The sequence below is a fragment of the Puma concolor genome, chromosome C1, assembly GCF_028749965.1.
Source record: "Puma concolor isolate L17-30 chromosome C1, mPumCon1.1.hap2, whole genome shotgun sequence".
Taxonomy (NCBI): Eukaryota; Metazoa; Chordata; class Mammalia; order Carnivora; family Felidae; genus Puma; species Puma concolor.
In genome coordinates this window covers 159,733,206-159,753,727 of record NC_141674.1, presented here as the reverse complement: position 1 = coordinate 159,753,727, position 20,522 = coordinate 159,733,206, and the positions used below count along the sequence as shown (strand labels likewise).

Sequence of the window (20,522 nt, the reverse complement as noted above, 5' to 3'; positions counted from 1 at the left end):
TGTTTGTTCTTCTGGTGTGTAGGGTATTCTGTAACCGAGTGTTCAGTAGCCCAATTCTAGATGTCATTCCAGCACACCAAATACTCCACTGACAGCTCAACAGTCACTTTTCATGCAGGCCCCTCCCCTTCCCTCCTCCCTCAACCTCACAGGCGCTAGAGCTCCTTCCCCGACACTGACAGACACACTGACAGTTCAGAAGTCCTTCTCCCCAAGCCGTTCTCCCCTGCAGCTGGCTGCAAGACACCTCCCCGACTCTTACAATCCTGCGACCCAATTCCGTCCCTAATACCATCCCCCGCCCAGCCAATCCAAATCACATCATCAGTTTCTTCCCAAGAATCAGGCAGCTTTAAAGCCTTTCCCGAGAAGTACACAACTGACAGCTTGACACCAGATTCCCCAGATTCCCCTTTCCTCCTTCCCCTCCTGCCCCACGCACTGGCTCTTCTGTCGCTACCACACACTCGCCCTGGCTTCCCCGAAAATTGAAAGCCTCGTTCCGTAAACATGCGCTCTGCTCTCCCCGCTCCCCATTCCCTTTCCGCCGCTGACAGCTCACTCACCTCCATCCCCGTGTGGCTGCACCCTCCCCCACCCCCTTCCCGTGACAGCTCAGGGTCGGCTCCCAGCCTTCCGCACGCCCCAGGCCTCCCCAGACCTGGCTTGGGCCGCCGGCGTGCCCCCCGCCCCGGAGGGGGCTCCACTCACCCACTCTCCCGCATCACGTTGCTGTCCCCGCAGTCACAGGCACCCCCAGCCTGGCTGCGAAACATGTTGAAGTCGTGTCCGGTGTGGTCGCCCTGGTGGAAGCACTCGGCGCACAGCGACATGCAGGGGGAGATGCCGCACGTCCGGCAGCGGTAGGCCACGAAGTTGGCTGTCCAGACCAGGCCGCAGAGCGCCGCGGGGTCGTAGGCCCGCACTGCTGCGCAGAACTCGTCGTAGCCTCCGCCGCCCGCCAGAAGGCACTTACACCACTCCAGGGCCTCCTCCTCGGCCGCCCCCGGACCGCCCCCGCCGCCGGCTGCCGCCGCCTCCTCGCCGTCCGCAGCCGCGGCCAGCGGCCGCTCGGCGCTCAGCACTCGCTCCAGCAGCGCTTGTAGCTCCTCAGCACCTGCCCTGTTGTCCGGCCGGCTAAGGGCCGCCTTCAGGTGCGCCGCGGTGGCCGCCTTGTCCAGGGCCAGCCCGGGCGCGGGCAGCTCGGGTTGGGGCGGCTGCGGCCCCCCGACGGCCGCCGCGGCCGCCGCCGCCATGATGAGAGCTCAGAATTTGGAGAGCCCAGGGCCGGCGGCTCCTCCCGGGAGGGTGGGGGAATTGACTGCTGCGATTGCTCGGCCCGCCCAACTCTCGCGATACCCCGCGCACCTCGGTCCGCGTCCCCGCCCCTGCACACGCCCCCTCGGGCTGCGGGGCCTGCTCCCCGCCCCTCTCTCGTGGGACCTGGGGTGTTACTTCCCCCTCCTCTTGGCTCTCAAAGTTGAGAGCTACCGAAATAAAGGATCCGCCTTAAAAATGAATAAATAAGTAAATACGGGCCACTTTGATATGGACCACATGAAAAATCTTTCATATGGACTTTTTCCTTCTGTATTTACCTGGACTGTGGAATTACACACAGCATCTTGCAGATGTACTTTAAGTATTTGCATTTCGTTTTACGATGTAGATTCCCATTGTTATTAATCCTTAATTACTACTGAATCACTATTACTATTAAAGCTAACTCCTAGTTTTTCCCCCTGAATCAATTCTTACCCTCACGCTATTACCAAGTTAATCTAAAGTACATTTTTTAGGCGATTAAAGTACACTACATTCTCACTATCACATTCCTGTTCAAGATTTTCAGTGGGGAAAAAAAAGCCAAGCTCCTTAAATCCTCTCTCAAAAACCCATCTTTCTGTCCTTATCTCCTGACACTACTCCAGGTTTGCCATATGAAAGAGACCAATGGGACTGTTCACTGTTTTGTGAGCCTTTATCATTTCCTGCCTCTGGGGCTTTATTGCTTCTAGTTCCCACACTACTGTATTCCTCTCACTCACCCTACAAACCAATTCTAGCACAGTCTGCCCCTATAATTTATTTTCTTCAAAAGGATGGCTCCTCTTAACTTACTTGATGATATAACTTTTTTTTTTAACTCTACATGTAATCTGGGTCTGAACTTCGCACCTAGAGGTCTTAAAGAGTCCCATGCTCTACCAACTGAGCCAGCCAGACACCCCTTGATTAAACAACTTATTGCCGTTACTGTAAAATCTCATCTCCACCCCACTACTAATGGTAAATTTTTTTTTTTTAATTTATTTCATTTTGAGAGAGACAGAGCTTGCGAGGGAGGGACAGAGAGAGAGGGAGACAGAGAATGCCAAGCAGTCTCCACACTGTCAGAGCAGAGCTTTACGTGGAGCTAGAGCTCACTAAACTGTGAGATCCTGACCTGAGCCTGCTTAACCAAGGCACCCCAAATTCCTAAATTTCTTCACTGCCAAATTTCATCATTGGCCATAAATGCTCAAATATTTGTCTGATTGTTAAATAGAACATAATTACAACAGATAATGCTTGTTGCATATTTATTATGGGCCATGCTCTTTATCTATGTTAGTTCTTTTAATTCTCTTGATAATTCTATGAGATAAGAACTGTAATTAGAGGAAACTAAAACTTGAAGAGATGATTTATGTGCCCCAAAACACACAGCTAGCTATTAAATGAAATGTGACTAGAACCCAGATCCATCTGATTCCAAAGCCCTGATCTTAATTACCATGCCAGTATTTCCCAAACCTACCTGATCCCTAAGAATCACCTGAAGCTCTACTCACAAAAACAGATTCCCAGGCACCACCTCAGACCTAAGGAATCAAAATCTCCTACGCAGCAAAATATAAATCTTGAGAGAGAGAATCATTAACGATCTTTCCAGAACTAAAAATCTACAGCTCATTGAAGTTTCCACAGCTTACTTCCAGACACTTGGCTGTGTTATACAAATACCTTAGTAACACATGACAGAGGACAACCAAAAAAAAACAAAAAACAAAAAACTGTAGGAGAAATAATTCAAGGAAGTAGAATAAGAGTATTTCCAATCCATGACCCCAAATTTATAAGTGAATTGAACACAACTTAAACATACTATTTCACATGCCCTGACCCTCTATATAAATAAAGCATTTCATACTAATTATCAAGCAGTGATAAGTAATTCAAAAGTTGCTCAAAAAAAAAAGTTGCTCAATAATTCTCTTGATGAATCACCAAATTATAAAGCAAGTAAATTCCAGGAATATTTCAAACTAAGGTAGAACTAGTATGTAGTCACTAGTCAACGTCTGTGGGTTAAGGCAGTCGGGGAAGTGTGCTGATATAGCTCTCCAGGATTGTTTTCCTGTGGAAAATAACAAGAGTGCCCTCCCTGCTTGACCATGATAATGCATGCTGGCAAATGAAGCCTTTTCAGCACTTCTCAGTGGTCTCTATACACTCCTAAAATTCTGCAAATGTCCACAGAATCCCACCAGGGTCTCTTTTTCTCTAAACAACAACAGCAAAATTTAAATACTACCCTGTATTTCAGTTACATATTCATTGCAGCACATGCACAGAAATCCAGACACTTGTCAGATTTCCCACTTATTCTGGTAATGAGGATATCAGACTTGTTCAAAATCAAAAAAACTGTTAAAAATCATTGGTAATAACAAGAACATAAATAAACCAATTGAAAAATGGGCAAAATATGTGAACAGACATTTTTGGAAAGAAGACATATTAATGGCCAATAGACATAGAGAAGATGCTCATCATCATTAGTCATTAAGGAAATGCAAATTACAACTGTAAGATACTACTATACATACCCACTAGAATGGTGATAATCAAAAAGATAGACAATAACAAATGTTGGCAAGGATATGGAAAAACAATAACCCTCATACTGTACTGATGGGAATGTAAAATAGTACAGCCTCTTGGGAAAACAGTTTGGCAGTTACTTAAAAATTTAAACATACCATTTGAGACAAGATGGATAGACCTAGAGGGTACTATGCTAAGTGAAATAAGTCAGAGTAAGAGAGACAAATACTATATGATTCCGCTCATAATGGAATATTTTAAAAAAAGGAGTAAACAAAAAGCAGAGTCGGCCATACAATTACAGGGAACAAGTGATGGTTGCCAGAGGGAAGGGGGGTGGAGGGTTGAGCAAAATGGGTGAAGAGAAGTGGAAGATACTGTACAGGCCTCCAAGTTATAGAATGCGGAAGTCACAGGAATAAAAAGCAGAGCATAAGGTCAATGATATTGTCATAGCAATATAATGGGACAGATGGTAGCTACACTTGTGGTGAACATAGCATAATGTATAAACTTGTCAAACCACAAGCTGTACACCTGAAACTAATGTAACATTGTCTGTCAACTATATTCTAATAAAAAAAAAAAATTAGGAGTGCCTAGTTGGCTCAGTTGGTAGAACATGCAACTCTTGATCTCAGGGTCCTGAGTTCAATCCCACCATGGGTGTGGAGCCTACTTAAAAAAAATTAAATTAAGTTAAAAATTAAACATAAATTTACCATAGAGCCCTGCAGTTCCACTCCTAGAAATCTACCCAAGAGAATTTATACCATATGTCCACACAAAAACTTATAGATAAATATTCATAACAGTATTATTCATAATAGTCAAAAAAACTGGAAATGATCCAAAGGTCTATGAATTTGTAAATGGATAAACAAAATGTGGCATGTTTCATATAATGGTATACTATTTAATGATAAAAGGAATGAAGTTTTGATATGTGCTACAACATGAATAAACTTCAAAAATGTTATGTCAATGAAGGAAGTCAGACACGAAAAACACATTATCCTATTTACATGAACTGTCCAGAAAAGACAAATGTATAGAGACAGAAAGTGGTTGTCTGGAGCTGGGGGTGAGAACGGACAGTGGATGCAAATGGGTACAAGGGATCTTTCTTTAGAATGATAAAAACGTTCTAAGGATGGTTGGGGTGATGGTTACACAACTATAATTTGCTAAAACTCACTGAATTTAACTCTAAAAAAAGGTGGGTTTTTATGGTATGAAACCAGACTTCAATAAATCAGTTAATAATAATAATAGTAATCAGTAGTATTAACTATTGTTTGAGATGAATGAAATCATCAAGTTTCTGTCCAGATAGAAACTATTTTACTGCTTTAGCTTTCAAAATCATATGACAGGCTCTCAAATCTTTGCTTTTCCTAAAATGTCTGCAGCTTCTATGATTCGGATTCAGGAAGACTGACATTTTCTCTTTCAGTGCCTGAGTGAAATATAAAATCTCTTCTTCTAAACTACCTCTCAAATCACTGTGCTGTATCATGGGGAATTCCTACAGGGATCATATTTCCATGAGGGAAAGCCAGATTGAAATTCAGCTGAAAACTCCACACTCCTTAAATGCTATACCTCATTAAATGTTACTGTTACTCTACTGAGGACATTGAATAAGTAATGCAGCAGACTGCTGTTACAGAAAGCTGCAATATTGTATCTAAAAAACTGCATTTTGGGGGCGCCTGGGTGGCTCAGTCGGTTGAGTCTGTGACTTCGGCTCAGGTCATGATCTTGCAGTCTGGGAGTTCAATCCCTGCATCGGGCTCTGTGCTGACAGCTCAGAGCCTGGAGTCTGCTTCAGATTCTGTGTCTCCCTGTCTCTCTCTCTGCCCCTCCCCCGCTCATGTTCTGTCTTCTCTCTCCGTCAAAAATAAATAAACATTTAAAAAACTGCATTTTGTATGTATTCCATCTTAGCATGAGGAAGAATCTTGTGATACATCTAAATTGGCTTTTCAAATGAAAATAAACCACACAGATAAGGTAAAAACTATAAATGATAGATAACACAATTGCTTCTAAAATTAATGTAACAGAGAACTTACAAATTAATGTAAACACTCCAAAGTTGTTTTTGTATTTATCAGGACTCTCTGGATGCAAGAGACAAAACCCCAACTCGAACTAGCTTAAGCCAAAAAGAAGACTGTATTTAATCATATAAATAATGGAGGGAAGAGAGAGATCAATCTGGATGCATCCTTATCTTTGCTTTCAGGATGGGCTCCATGGGCTCAAACAGCTTCTGTAAACGGGCCTCCCCAACCCCAACTCTAGGGCATATCTCCACAACCTCCCAATGGAGAAATGAGTCTCTTCTCTGCCAGATCCCCTTAAAACCCTGGGGAAGAACTCTGACCGACGCAGCTAGTGGCCTGTGCCACGCTTATTAGCGTGGCAAGCTAATTAGCTGTGGCAAGATGACTGCCACAGTATTAACTTGTAAATTTCCTTCTGGCTCCTATATACACACCAGACTTTCTCTAGGTGCACAGCAAATTCACCAGTTCTAATCACGATTGTTAAAATTTCACGCTGTGAGAAATATTGTGCCTACTATGGCCAAGAAATTCAGCCAGGTGATCACATTTAAGATTCACAACAACCCTGATAGAGAATTGTTATTATCCCCATTTTACAAGCAGCAATGATACCCTTCATTTCATGGAGTCAAAACATATGAACAAACACTGGAAGAGAAATTTATTGTTTCTACATGTGCCCGTCTGCTTTCTCCTCTCTCTTTCTCTCTCTCTCTCTCCCCCCTTCTCTCCCTTCTTTCTTTCTTTAAACTGAGTCCTTTAAAATCCTGCAACTATACTTACCATGATTTTCTCATTTGTTTAATACTGAAGCTAGGACATTTTTAGTAAGTTTCTCAACTCATGCTTTAGATGTATTTTGGGGAAAAAAGCGTGACAGTGCATTAAGGATTTGACCTATATTAGCTCCTCTACAGACTGGTCTGCGCAACTTTTCCGAGGTTAGAAATGCTTAACAATATTCTGGGGTCTTTTTCATTATTATTTAATACCATTACATGTTGTCCTAATTTTCTTCCCTCCCCCCCTCTTTTTTTAAGCCAGAGAGAAGTTGTTTTCTCTGCATCTCCACTAAAGAACAGAAAATTTTCACCCACTGCCTTATACATGCAGCAAATAAATTCAGTATTTGTTGAGCCCCTGCTAGTTGCTCTGCAAGAGCTGAGGATAGCACTGTGAACAAAACAGACATGGTCCATGGCGTGGCCTGGAGTGGCACAACTTCACAGGTACCATTCTCATAGGATGCAATACTTCTGACATGGACCTTGCAGACTGATAAAATCACATTATATATTACAGCCTAATCTACAAATGCATTATTACTATGGCAACAATTATTATTACTTCTGATCTTGTAGTGAGAAAACATTTTTTAATGGGTACAGAAAATATTAACCACAAAAAAGAAAAGACTAGCTGACAAAATGGGTTAATTTAAAACTTTAAATTTCTGGTCATTAAAAGACACCAACAAGAGTTACAAAATTCGGGGGCACCTGGGTGGCTCAGTCAGTTAAGCGTCCAACTTTGGCTCAGCTCATAATCTCACAGTTCATGGGTTCTGGTCCCATGTCAGGCTCTGTGCTGACAGCTCAGAGCCTGGAGCCTGCTTTGTATTTTGTGTCTCCTCTCTCTCTCTCTGCCCTTCCCCTGCCCACACTCTCTCTCTCTCTCTCTCTCTCTCTCTCTCTCTCTTAAAGATAAACATTGAAAGAAAATTTTTTAAAGAGTTACAACATTTCTGTTTGGGGTGATGAAAAAGTTTTGGGAATAGATAGTAATGATGATTGAACAACATTATGAACATAATTATTGTCATTGAATTATACCCTTCAAAATGGTTAAAATGGCAAGTTTTGTTATATATATTTTACCACAATTTTTAAAAGCTGATAATGTAATGTAGCAAAAACCATTGATTCGTACACTTTATTTTATTTTTATTTTTTTTAACATTTATTTATTTTTGAGACAGAGAGTGACAGAGCATGAATGGGGGAGGGGCAGAGAGAGAGGGAGACAGAATCGGAAGCAGGCTCCAGGCTCTGAGCCATCAGCCTAGAGCCCAACGCGGGGCTCAAACTCATGGACCGCGAGATCGTGACCTGAGCTGAAGTCAGACGCTCAACCGACTGAGCCACCCAGGCACCCCTGATTTGTACACTTCAAATTGGTCAATTGAATGGTATGCAAATTGTATATCAAAAAAGCTGTTAAAAAAAGATACCATTAAGAGTAAAAAGGGAAAACTGTGGAGTTAGAATATTTGCAATGTGTCTAACCCAAAAAGGATATGCATCCATAATATATAGAGAATTCCTACAAAGCAACAAGGAAATGACAGTCATCCCAATAGAAAAATGGGCAAGAGACTTCAATAGACACTTCACAAAAGGAGATAGCCAGATGGCAAATAACAAATGAAATAAGGAGGCACCTGGGTGGCTCAATCAGTTCAGCATCAGACTTTGGCTCAGGTCATGATCTCAGGGTTGGTGAGTTCAAGCCCCACACTGGGCTGCTGTCAGCTTGTCAGCACAGAGCCTGTTTCGGATCCTCTGTCCCCCTCTCTCTGCCCCTCCCCTGCTTGTGCTTTCCCAAAAATAAATAAATATTTTAAAAACATATTAAATAAGTAATCATTAGTAATCAGAGAATTGCTAATCAAAATTGTATTATCTATTATACACCTAATGCAATGGCTAAAATTTAAAAGATTGATAATACTAAATATTGGTGAGGATGTTGAGCACCTGGAACTATTAATGAGGGCCAGTGGGAGTGCAAAATGGTTCAGCCACTTTGGGAAAGACTTCAGTGCTTTCTTATAAAGTTGAAAATACATGTACTCAATGACCCCAAAATTATATTTAACAGAAACAAAAACATGTATACCCAGAAAAAAAAAAAAAAACTTGTACAGGAAAGTCCATAGTAGCATTATTCATATTAGCCAAAAACTAGAAATCACTCAAATGTATAACATGAATGCATAAACAAATCATGGTACATTTATACAGTAAAATAGAACTTGGTAATAAAAAGATACATCCAGGATGGATCTGAAAAACTTTATGGTATGTGAAAGAAGGCAAACACACAAAAAAATGCATATGCATGATTACATTTACATGAAGTTTTGTAATAGGCAAAGTAAGCTATGATAATTGAAATTAGAATAGCGGTTGCCTGGGGCTGAATGGTAGAAATCATTAGGATGAGTTACTTGAGATGGTACTTATATGGTATCTATGTTATTCATGTTTCATCAAGCTGTATGGTTAAAATTTGTTCATTTTCTGTCAACTAAATCTTCGTTTTAAATCTGAAACAAACTAAATGTCCATCAACAGAACAAATAAATTATAGTATATTCATAATGGACTGCGACACAACAAAGAAAAAGAGCAAACATAGATGAATCTTACAAACATAATGTTGAACAAAAGAAATCTGACAAGGGCGCCTGGGTGGCTCAGACGGTTAAGCGTCCGACTTTGACTCAGGTCATGAACTCCTGGTTCGTGAGTTCGAGCCTCGCATCAGGCTCTGTGCTGACAGCTCAGAGCCTGGAGCCTGCTTCAAATTCTGTGTCTCCCTCTCTCTCTGCCCCTCCCCTCCTCGTGCTCTGTCTCCTTTTCTCTCAGAAATAAATAAACATTAAAAAAAAATTAAAAAAAAAAAAAGAAATCTGACATAGTATGATACTGCTTATGTAAAGTTTAAAAATTAGTAAATTTAATCTGTGGTATTAAAAGTCAGGATAGTGGGGAGCCTGGGTGGCTCAGTCAGTTAAGCATCTGCCTTCAGCCCAGGTCATAATCTCATGGCTCGTGGGTTTGAGCCCCACATCAGGCTCTGTGCTACCAGTGCAGAGCCTGGAGCCTGCTTCGTATTCTGTGTCTCCCTCTCTCTCTCTCTCTGCCTCTCCCCCGCTCATGCTCTGTCTCTCTCTGTCTCTCAAAAAGGAATAAACATTAAAAAAAAAATTGGGGTGGGGGGCGCCTGGGTGGCTCAGTCGGTTGAGTGTCTGACTTCGGCTCAGGTCAGGATCTCACGGCTCATGAGTTTGAGCCCCGCTTCAGGCTCTGTGCTGACAACTCAGAGCCTGCTTCATATTCTGGGTCTCCCTCTCTCTCTCTCTCTGCCCTCTCCTGCTCATGCTGTCTCTCTCTGTCTCTCAAAAATAAATAAAATAAACTTTAAAACAATTTTTTTTAATTTTTTTTAAGTCAGGATAATAATTGCTTTTGGAATGGCAGGGAGGGAAGTGATTGGAAGGGAGCATGAGGTGGATGTTTTTGGGGTGCTGATGGTGTTCACTCTTGACCTGGGTGGTGTTTCTACAGATTTGTTCACTGTATTCACTTGTTCAATAAGCTGTTCATTTATTATTTGTTTATATATGTTGTACATCAATTAAAATTAGTACTATGGCACAACACTCAGATCAATGGAACAGAATAGAGAACCCAGAAATGGACGCACAAACGTATGGCCAACTAATCTTTGACAAAGCAGGAAAGAATATCCAATGGAATAATGACAGTCTCTTCAGCAAGTGGTGCTGAGAAAACTGGACAGCAACATGCAGAAGAATGAACCTGGACCACTTTCTTACACCACACACAAAAATAAACTCAAAATGGATTAAAGACATAAATGTAAGACAGGAAGCCATCAACATCCTCCAGGAGAAAGCAGGCAAAAACCTCTTTGTCCTTGGCCGCAGCAACTTCTTACTCAACACATCTCCAGAGGCAAGGGAAACAAAAGCAAAAATGAACTACTGGGGCCTCATCAAAATGAAAAGCTTCTGCACAGCAAAGGAAACAATCAGCAAAACTAAAAGGCAACCAATGGGAGGAAACAAAACTAAAAAAAACTAAACAAAACTAAAAAAAACTAAAAGGCAATGGGAGAAGATATTTGCAAATGACATATCAGATAAAGGGTTAGTATCCAAAATCTATAAAGAACTTATCAAACTCAATACCCAAAAAACAAATAATCCAGTGAAGAAATGGGCAAAAGACATAAATAGACATTTCTCCAAAGAAGACATCCAGATGGCCAACTGACACATGAAAAAATGCTCAATATCACTCATCGTCAGGGAAATACAAATCAAAACCACAATGAGATACCACCTCACACCTGTCAGAATGGCTAACATTAACAACTCAGGCAACAACAGATGTTGTCAAGGATGTGGAGAGAAAGGATCTCTTTTGTACTGCTGGTGGAAATGCAAACTGGTGCAGCCACTCTGGAAAACAGTATGGAGGTTCCTCAAAACATTAAAAACAGAACTACCCTATACCCTAGCAATTGCACTACTGGGTATTTATCCAAGTGATACAGGTGTGCTGTTTCAAAGGGGTATAGGCACCTCAAGGTTTATAGCAGCACTGTCAACAATAGCCAAAGTATGGAAGAGCCCAAATGTCCACTGATGGATGAATGGACAAAGAAGATGTGGTATATATATACAATGGAGTATTACTCAGCAATCAAAAGGAATGAAATCTTGCCATTTGCAACCATATGGATGGAACTAGAGGGTATTACGCTAAACGAAATTAGTCAGTCATAGAAAGACAAATACCATATGACTTCACTCATATGAGGACTTTAAGACACAGAACAGATGAACCCAAGGGAAGGAAAGCAAAAATAATATAAAAACAGGGAGGGGGACAAAACATAAGAGACTCTTAAATATGGAGAACAGAGGGTTACTGGAGGGCTTATGGAACGGGGGATGGGCTAAATGGGTAAGGGGCATTAAGGAATCTACTCCTGAAATCATTGTTGCACTATATGCTAACTAACTTGGATGTAAATCAATCAATCAATCAATCAAAATTAGTACTAATAGTGAGAAAGATACATATTTTACATTTAATCATTTATGAATAAATGAGTGACTCTTCACCACCGAATACAAAACATTCCAAATTTAAAGGTTTAATGTGATTATGAACTTAAGTTGAAATATTAGAATATGCTTTCAGAGTATACTTTCTAATATTAGAAATATTAGAATAGTTTACGCTTAAATTTCACTGAACCCCTCTGCCTCTCTTTCACATATATGAAGGAGAAACTTTAAAGTTCATTTCATGACAACAACACAATATGATCAAAAGCCAGAGTGGGAATTCAAAAAGAATTCCTGTCTCCAGTGCATCCCTACAGGACATATGCATAAAGATACTCAAAACACATATTTTTGCCTGCTACTGAAAACAGGTAGAGTTCCCTAAAAAGAAGAAAAGGAAAGTATGTTAAATTATTGGACTACTGTAGAAAGAGAAAGGGAGTAAGATAATGTAGAACAAGGCCTGAGATAAGAATTCATAAAAGGATGGTTGGGCAATGGGCAGGAGGGTAGGTTTCCCACTACAAGAGTCCCTGTAAGAATGCCCCTGACCACCCAGCACATATGCACTGTGCTTGGGCAATTCACACCTACTTGTTCAATCACACTGACCTGAGCAATTAATCAAATATTATTTGATAATATAACTCGAGTTTCTTGAGAACTAGGAAGCATGTCTTAATTATTTTCCAGTACACAACACAGTATCTTCTAAATTCCAACATTAAATATTTGAATATTTGGTAAGCAATTCCTAAAGTATGTCTGCAGAACTTTGGGTTGGGGGGTACCCAAGAACTTTTCAGGACATCCACAAAGACAAGACTGTTTTCATAATAATACTAAGACATTATTTGCTTTTTTTACTCTTATTATTTTAGAATCGTGCAGTGGAGTTTTCCAGATGCTACATGATGTATGATGATATGATCATTCTGACAATTAATGAAATGTGTCCTTTTGTATTCTTTGTTTTTTAGGACTTTCTGAGGTAGTAGGATTAGGGTTTAAATCTGTACATTTTCACAGATTAACCAAGTTTGTTCTCAGTACTTCTGCCATATTCTTACTGGCTATGTTAGGTTATATCTGCTATAGTTTCTATAACCTCATTATTATGGACTAAATTGTTGTTTTAAAATCATGGACTTTTCGGGGCGCCTGGGTGGCGCAGTCGGTTAAGCGTCCGACTTCAGCCAGGTCACGATCTCGCGGTCCGGGAGTTCGAGCCCCGCGTCGGGCTCTGGGCTGATGGCTCAGAGCCTGGAGCCTGTTTCCGATTCTGTGTCTCCCTCTCTCTCTGCCCCTCCCCTGTTCATGCTCTGTCTCTCTCTGTCCCAAAAATAAATAAACGTTGAAAAAAAAATTTAAAAAAAAATAAAATCATGGACTTTTCTTTTTTTATTATTTATTTTGCGAGAGAGAGAGAGGGAAAGAGAGAATCCCAAACAAATCTGAGCTGACTCTGCACCTATTAACTGACTGAGCCACCCAGTTATCATGAACTTTTCATCTCATCTGTGCAAACATAAAAGGTCAGTACTAATTGTTGTCTCATTTTTCAATAATTTTTTGAAATATGAAAATGTTTCTAAATCTTAATTTTTTACCTAAAACTGTTTTTAAATATCTAATAGTGTTTGATTCTAAAATATAAGAAAATGTGGGGCGCCTGGGTGGCGCAGTCGGTTAAGCGTCGGACTTCAGCCCGGTCACGATCTCGCGGTCCGTGAGTTCGAGCCCCGCGTCAGGCTCTGGGCTGATGGCTCAGAGCCTGGAGCCTGTTTCCGATTCTATGTCTCCCTCTCTCTCTACCCCTCCCCCATTCATGCTCTGTCTCTCTCTGGCCCAAAAATAAATAAACGTTTGAAAAAAAAATTTAAAAAAAAAAAAAAATAAATAAAATATAAGAAAATGTATTTATAGGTTTCTTACATTTAAGGATGACTCGGGGCACCTGGGCGACTCAAGCAGGTTAAGTGTCCAACTCTCGATTTCAGCTCAGGTCATGATCTAATGGTTAATGGGATCTAACGTAGGGCTCTGCGCTGACTGCACGGAGCCTGCTTGGGATTCTTTGTCTCTCTCCCTCTCTCTTTCTGCCCTTCCCCTGCTTTCTCTCTCTCTCTCTCTCTCTCTCTCTCTCTCTCTCTCTCTCTCAAATAAGTAAATAAATAAACTTAAAAAAAATGAATGACTATTTGGCTTAAAAAGAGTATATTAAATTGAAAACATGGCTGGACTTGCTGTTTTCCTTGTATTTGTCCAGATTCAGTGCCAAATAATCATCAAACATGATCTTTTATGTGAATGCTTGGCAATGAATTTCCCGTTGAAACATTCAGACTATTGAATAACATTCTTGAATCTCATGATTTATGCCGGAACAACTGCATTATTATTTGCACTGATGTTGCAAAAGCAATGATGGATAAAACTGCTCACAACTTAGTATTAATCAAGACAATGGCACTAAACTATCTATTTGACATTGTATTTGTCTCTATTATACTTGCAGGGGGAAGAAAAAAACCACTTTCCCTTAAAAATGTTCTCAAGAAAGCATCAAAAAATATAAAATGTTATTACATTTTCATCCATGAGGACACATCTTAACAGTCTCAATGAGTTAGTAATTTACACATAAAGCACTTTTGTTGCATACTGAAACATCTACATAATGTCCAGCAAAAAAATGCATATGTAATGTATAAACTGAACAGCTTTTTTTTGTGTGGCAAAATATACATAACATTTACTATTTTAACCCTTCTAAACACACAATTCATTAGCAAGTACATTTACAATGTTGTGCAACCACTACCACTATCCATCCCCATAATTTTTTCATCACCCCAAACATAAACTGCAGCTATTAAACAATTCTTCTTCTCCCCAGCCCTAGTACCTCTATTCTACTTTCTGCCTCTATGAATTTGCCTACTATAAATATTTCAAATAAGTGAAGTCATATAATAGCTGTCGTTTGGGGCACCTAGTGGCTCAATTAGTTAACCGTCCCGCTTCACCTCAGGTCAGGTCATGATCACGTGGTTTGTGGGTTCAGCCCACATCAGACTCTGGGCTGACAGCTCAGAACCTGGAGCCTGCTTTGGATTTTTTTTTTTAATGTTTATTTATTTATTTATTTATTTATTTATTTGAGAGAGAGAGAAAGAATATGAGTAGGGCAGGGGCAGAGAGAAAGGGAGATACAGAATCTGAAGCAGGCTCCAGGCTCTGAGCTGTCAGCACAGAGCCCAACACGTGGCTGGACCTCATGAGCTGTCAGATTGTGACCTGAGCGGAAGTCCGACGCTCAACCGACTGAACCACCCAGGTGCCCCAGTGTCTGGCTGTTTTCATTTAGCATAATGTCTTCAAGGTTCATCCAGTTGTAGCATGTAACTGAATTTCATTACTTATGGCTGAAAAGTGTTCTTCTGTAGGTATAGACCACATTTTGTTTATCCGTTCATCTGTTGATGCACACGTAGGTTATTTCCACCTTTAGGCTATTGTGAATAAGGCTAAAATGGACATTGTTGGGTAAGTATCTGCATTCCTACTTGCAATTCTTTTGGGTATGTAACTAGAAGTGGGATTGCTGAATCATATGATAACACTGTGTTTAACTTTATGAGGAACCACCACATTGTTTTCCACAGCAGCTGCCCTTTTACATCCCCACCAGCAATGCACAGGGTTCCAATTTCTTCATGTCCATGTCATCCTTGTTATTTTCCATTTTACTGATAATAGGCATCCTATTGGGCATAAGCTTACAGTAGTTTTGTTCTATATTTCCTTAATGACTAATGGTGTTGAGCATCCTTTCATGTGCTTATTGACCATTTACATATCTTCTTTGGAGAAATGTCTACTCAAATATTTTGTCCATTTTTTGAATTGGCTTCTTTGTCTTTTTCTTATTGAATTGTAGGAGTTCTACATATTCTGGATATTAATCACACAATTTTACTTGAAAGCATGATTGACAAAATACGGTTTTTCAGACTTCATATTTGGCTGTCATTTTCTGACAAATGGATGAAGTAGACTGTCATTTCATGAAAAATGCCTGGCAGTATTTTTTACCAAAAAAAAAAAACTTTGATTTTTCAAGACAAAATTAATATTTAAAAAGCTTTACATCTGCTACCATGAGCTTGACAGTCTTTCCATTACTTAAAGATTTTTCTGGGTAGATTGGTGGTGATATTATTAAATGTGATTTCTGATATGGTATAACAAAATATGTCAGAAGACTTGGGTAATTCAGTGAACCAATATTTTCCAAATGATTGACGCATAATGTTACAAAATCATGTATAAGTAAAACATTATTATTTAAAGTCCAACATAGACTGGGGCTCCTAGGTGACTCAGTCAGTTAAGCATCTGACTTCAGCACAGGTCATGATCTCATGGTTCATGAGTTCAAGCCTCGCATCAGGCTCTGTGCTAACAGCTCAGAGCCTGGAGCCTGCTTTGTATTCTGTGTCTCCCTCTCTGACACTCCCCAGCTCACACTCTGTCTCTCTCTTTCTCTCTTTCAAAAATAAATAAACATTAAAAACAAGTTTTTAAGTCCAACATAGTCTAATGAATTGTAGCTCATTGATAGCTTAAGATTCCACATTACAGCTGCTCTTCAAGATATTACTGCTTTCAACTTGTGGCATCATATAAAAGAGTATCTACAATCATCTGAATAAGCAATGAAACTACTCCTAGCTTCTTCTACTAAATATCCCTGTCAAATTGGATTTTCTTCAGATATTTCAATAAAAAAAAACATATCACAACCAACTGACTGTGAAAATGGATATGAGAATTCAATTGTCTTCTATTTAGTCAGCCATTAAAGAGATTTACAAAAATGTAAATCAATACTTTTCTTCCTACTAATGTTTTTTGTTTTGGAAAACACAGTTACTTCTCATACAAAATATGTTACTTACGTTGGCATCTAATGGAATTATTATTGCCTTAAGTAAATTAATGAATTTTTTAAATTTCTCAGTGTTAATTTCCAGTAATATAAGTATGTCAGTATATAAATATATCAGTAAATATAACCCATCATAAACAAAAGCTTTTTGAGGTTCTTAATAATTTTTTTTAAGTTCATTTATTTTTGAGAAAGAGAGTGCGTGCAGGCACGCATGCAAACAGGGGCAGGGCAGAGAGAGAGGGAGACAGAGGATCCAAAGTGGGCAGAGAGGCCCATGCGGGGCTCAAACTCCCAAATCATGAGATCATGACCCCAGCTGAAGTCCGACACCCAACCGACTGAGTCACCCAGGCGCCCTGGTCCTGAATCATTTTAAAGAAAACTATCCTGACACAAAAAAGCTTGAAAACTGTGAGATTAATGTATAAATGACTGGTTTGATATTGTTACTAAACTTTTTTTGTGAAATTGAGTTTATTAAATTGTAATTAACATACAGTAAAACTGACCCTTTTAAGGTATTCTATGAATTTTAGCAAATGCATGGCCATGTAACCACCACAGTCCACCATCCCAAAAAGTGTTTTCATACCCTTTTATAGTCAATCCCTCCCCAACTCAGTCCTTGGCATCCACTAATTTGTATTCCTCTCTGATAGATTTCAGGGTGTTATATAAATAAAATTATACAATATGTAGTTTTTTTTAGTTTGGCTTCTTTTACTTAGCACAATGCTTTTGATATTTATCTATGCTGTTGCATTTATTAAGGGTTCTTTTTTTCTTTTTTTTTTTTAAATTTTTTTTTTCAACGTTTATTTATTTTGGGACAGAGAGAGACAGAGCATGAACGGGGGAGGGGCAGAGAGAGAGGGAGACACAGAATCGGAAACAGGCTCCAGGCTCTGAGCCATCAGCCCAGAGCCTGACGCGGGGCTCGAACTCCCGGACTGCGAGATCGCGACCTGGCTGAAGTCGGACGCTTAACCGACTGCGCCACCCAGGCGCCCCTCTTTTTTTCTTTTACTGCTGAGTAGTATTGTATGGCATGTATGAGTGTCCCACATTTTATCCATTCACCAGTCAGTGGACATTTGGGATGTTTATAGTTTTTGACAATTTTGAATAGAGCTGTTATAAACATCTATACATAAGGCTTTTATGTAGACGTGTATCTTCATTTGTCTTCAAATACCTACAAGTCAGATTGCTGAATCATATGATAAGTGTATATTTAACTATATAAGAAACTGTGAAACCATTCCAAGGAGGCTAACTCATTTTGCATTCCCACAACCAAGTGTGAGTATTCCAGGTGCTCCATATTTTCTACAGTAGTTGGTATTGTGAGTTTCTTCTTCTTTCCCTAATTTATTTTAGCCACTCTAATAGATGCTAGTAGTTGTTACTAAACTTTTCAACTGTTTATTGTTGGTTCCCCCAAGCAAATCATTAACTCTCTACTAGAAGGGATCACACATTTTATGTAGCTCCCAGTTACCATTAGAACAGTGTGTACTACCTAGAACCAAAAGCAAATTTTACTAATCCATCAATTAAAGTTTAAGTAAAGAGGTCTCCTGGTGATGTGGTAAAAGTATTTCCCAAAAGTCTTGTGGTATCCATTTAAATCACTCTTTAACCCTCCTTATCAATGTCCTATACAGATCAATCTTGCCCCTACATTTTTTTAAGTTTATTTATTTATTTTGAGAGAGAGAGAGAGAGAGAGAGAGAGAGAGAGCATGAGTGGGCTAGGAGCAGAGAGAGAGGGAGACAGAATTTCAAGCAGGCTCCATGCTGACATAGCACAGAGTCCCACGCGGGACTTGAACGTATGAACGGTTAGATCATGACCTGAGCCGAAATCAAGAGTTTAGCGCACAACTGACTGAGCCACCCAGGCACCCTGTACCTACATTTTAAAAAGATTTGTGAGCTCAAGCCCCGGGTGATGCTCTGTGTTGACAGTGCAGAGCCTGTTTGGGATTCTCTCTCTCCCTCTTTCTGTCCCTCCTCTGCTGTCTCTCTATCTCAAAATAAATAAATGAACTTAAAAAATAAAATAAAATAAAATAAAATAAAATAAAATAAAATAAAATAAAATAAAATAAAATAAAAAGAGTTGGCAGTAGAAAAGCAGCTTTCCTCTACTTCTTAAGTTCTTACCACCATTATGGAGATTTCAGTGTTCACTTACTCAAGATAGATCAAAGACCTAATATACAACTCTAGAAGAACAAATAGATGTAAATTTTTGTGACCTTGAATCAGGCAACAGGTTCTTAGATAAGCGCCTAAGGAACAAGCAACCAAAGAAAAAAATAGATTTAGACATTGCCAAAATTAAAAGCTTTTGCATTATGTTAAGGGACACTATCAAGAAAGTAAAAAGACAACTACAGAATGAGAGAAAATATTTTCAAATCATATATCTGGTAAGGATCTAGTACTGAGAATATACAAAGAACTCTTACAACTCAACAACAAAAACAATGTAAAAGTAGGCACAGGTTTGGATTACCATTTATCCAAAGAAGATACAGAAATGGCCAATAAGCACATGAAAAGATGTTCAACATCATTAGCCATCAGGGAAACACAAATCAAAACCACACTGAATTACCACGTCACACCCACTAGAATGGCCTTAACAAAAACAATAAAATAAAATAAAAGGAAAGGAAAATAACAAGTGTTCATAAGCATATGGAGAAATTGGAACCCTCATACACTGTTTGTGGGAATATAAAATAGCGCAATCACTGTGGAAAACTTTGTCGGTTCCTCAAAAAGTTAATATAGTATTATCACATGATCCAGCAAGTCCACTCCTAGATATGTACTCAAGACAATTGAAATATATTCCTGCAAAAACTTGTGCACGAATATTCACAGCAGCATTATTCAATAGCCACAAGTCAAAACAACCCAAATGTCCATTAATTCATAAATGGATATGCAAAGTGTGGTATATCCATACAATAACATGGAACCATCAAAAGGAAACAAATTCTGACATATACTACATGAATGAACCTTAAAGACATTATGCTAAATGAAGAAGCCAGACACAGGGATGCCTGGATGGCTCAGTCAGTTGAGCATCCAACTTTGGCTCAGGTCCTGATCTCATGGTTTGTGAGTTCAAGTCTCGTGTTGGACTCTGTGCAGAGAGTTCAAAGCCTGGAGCCTACTTTGGGTTCTGTGTCTCCCTCTCTCTCTCTGCCCCTCCCCTGCTCTCTCTCTCTCTCTAAAATAAATAAACATTAAAAATTAAAAAAAAATAAGCCAGACACAAAAGGACACGTGATTTCATTTATAGAAAATGTTTGGGACAGGCAAATCCATACATACAAACAGAAAGCAGATTAGTGGTTGTCAGATACTGGGAGAAGAGGAGGAATGAGAAATTCCTACTAATAGGTATGAGGTTTCTTTGTGCAGTGATGAAAATGTTCTAGAATTGGATAGTGCTGTTGGTCAGTGTGTAAATGTACTTAAAAACGACAGATAGATGATAGATAGATAGATAGATAGATAGATAGATAGATAGATAGATAGATAGCCTGGGCATTATATATATAACATAAGAAGACACTGAAAGGGAAGAGAAGAAGATAGACCAGTGAAGAACCTTGAGATCCAAGGAGGAACACAGTGGGTGAGTTCCCTGTGTATTCTTTTTGTCTCATTATATTCCAGACTTGGGCCTAAAGAAGCTAGCAGTTCA

General features: G+C 39.6%; 1 protein-coding gene across 6 annotated transcripts in view; it reads right to left on the bottom strand.

Annotated features, from left to right (window-relative positions):
- UBR3 (ubiquitin protein ligase E3 component n-recognin 3) overlaps nucleotides 1-1,322 on the bottom strand; it is a 239,416-nt gene extending 238,094 nt beyond the window's left edge. For 4 of the 6 annotated variants that reach the window (XM_086718860.1, XM_086718861.1, XM_086718862.1 and 1 more), the window contains exon 1: nucleotides 712-1,321. In XM_086718860.1, coding sequence (XP_086574986.1) covers nucleotides 712-1,256 — 545 coding nt within the window. In that variant the 5' untranslated portion in view covers nucleotides 1,257-1,321. Of the gene's footprint in view, nucleotides 1-711 lie in introns of all 6 variants that reach the window. The other 2 variants (XR_015255298.1, XM_086718866.1) reach the window with 1 other exon arrangement.
- Nucleotides 1,323-20,522: the final 19,200 nt, after the last annotated feature.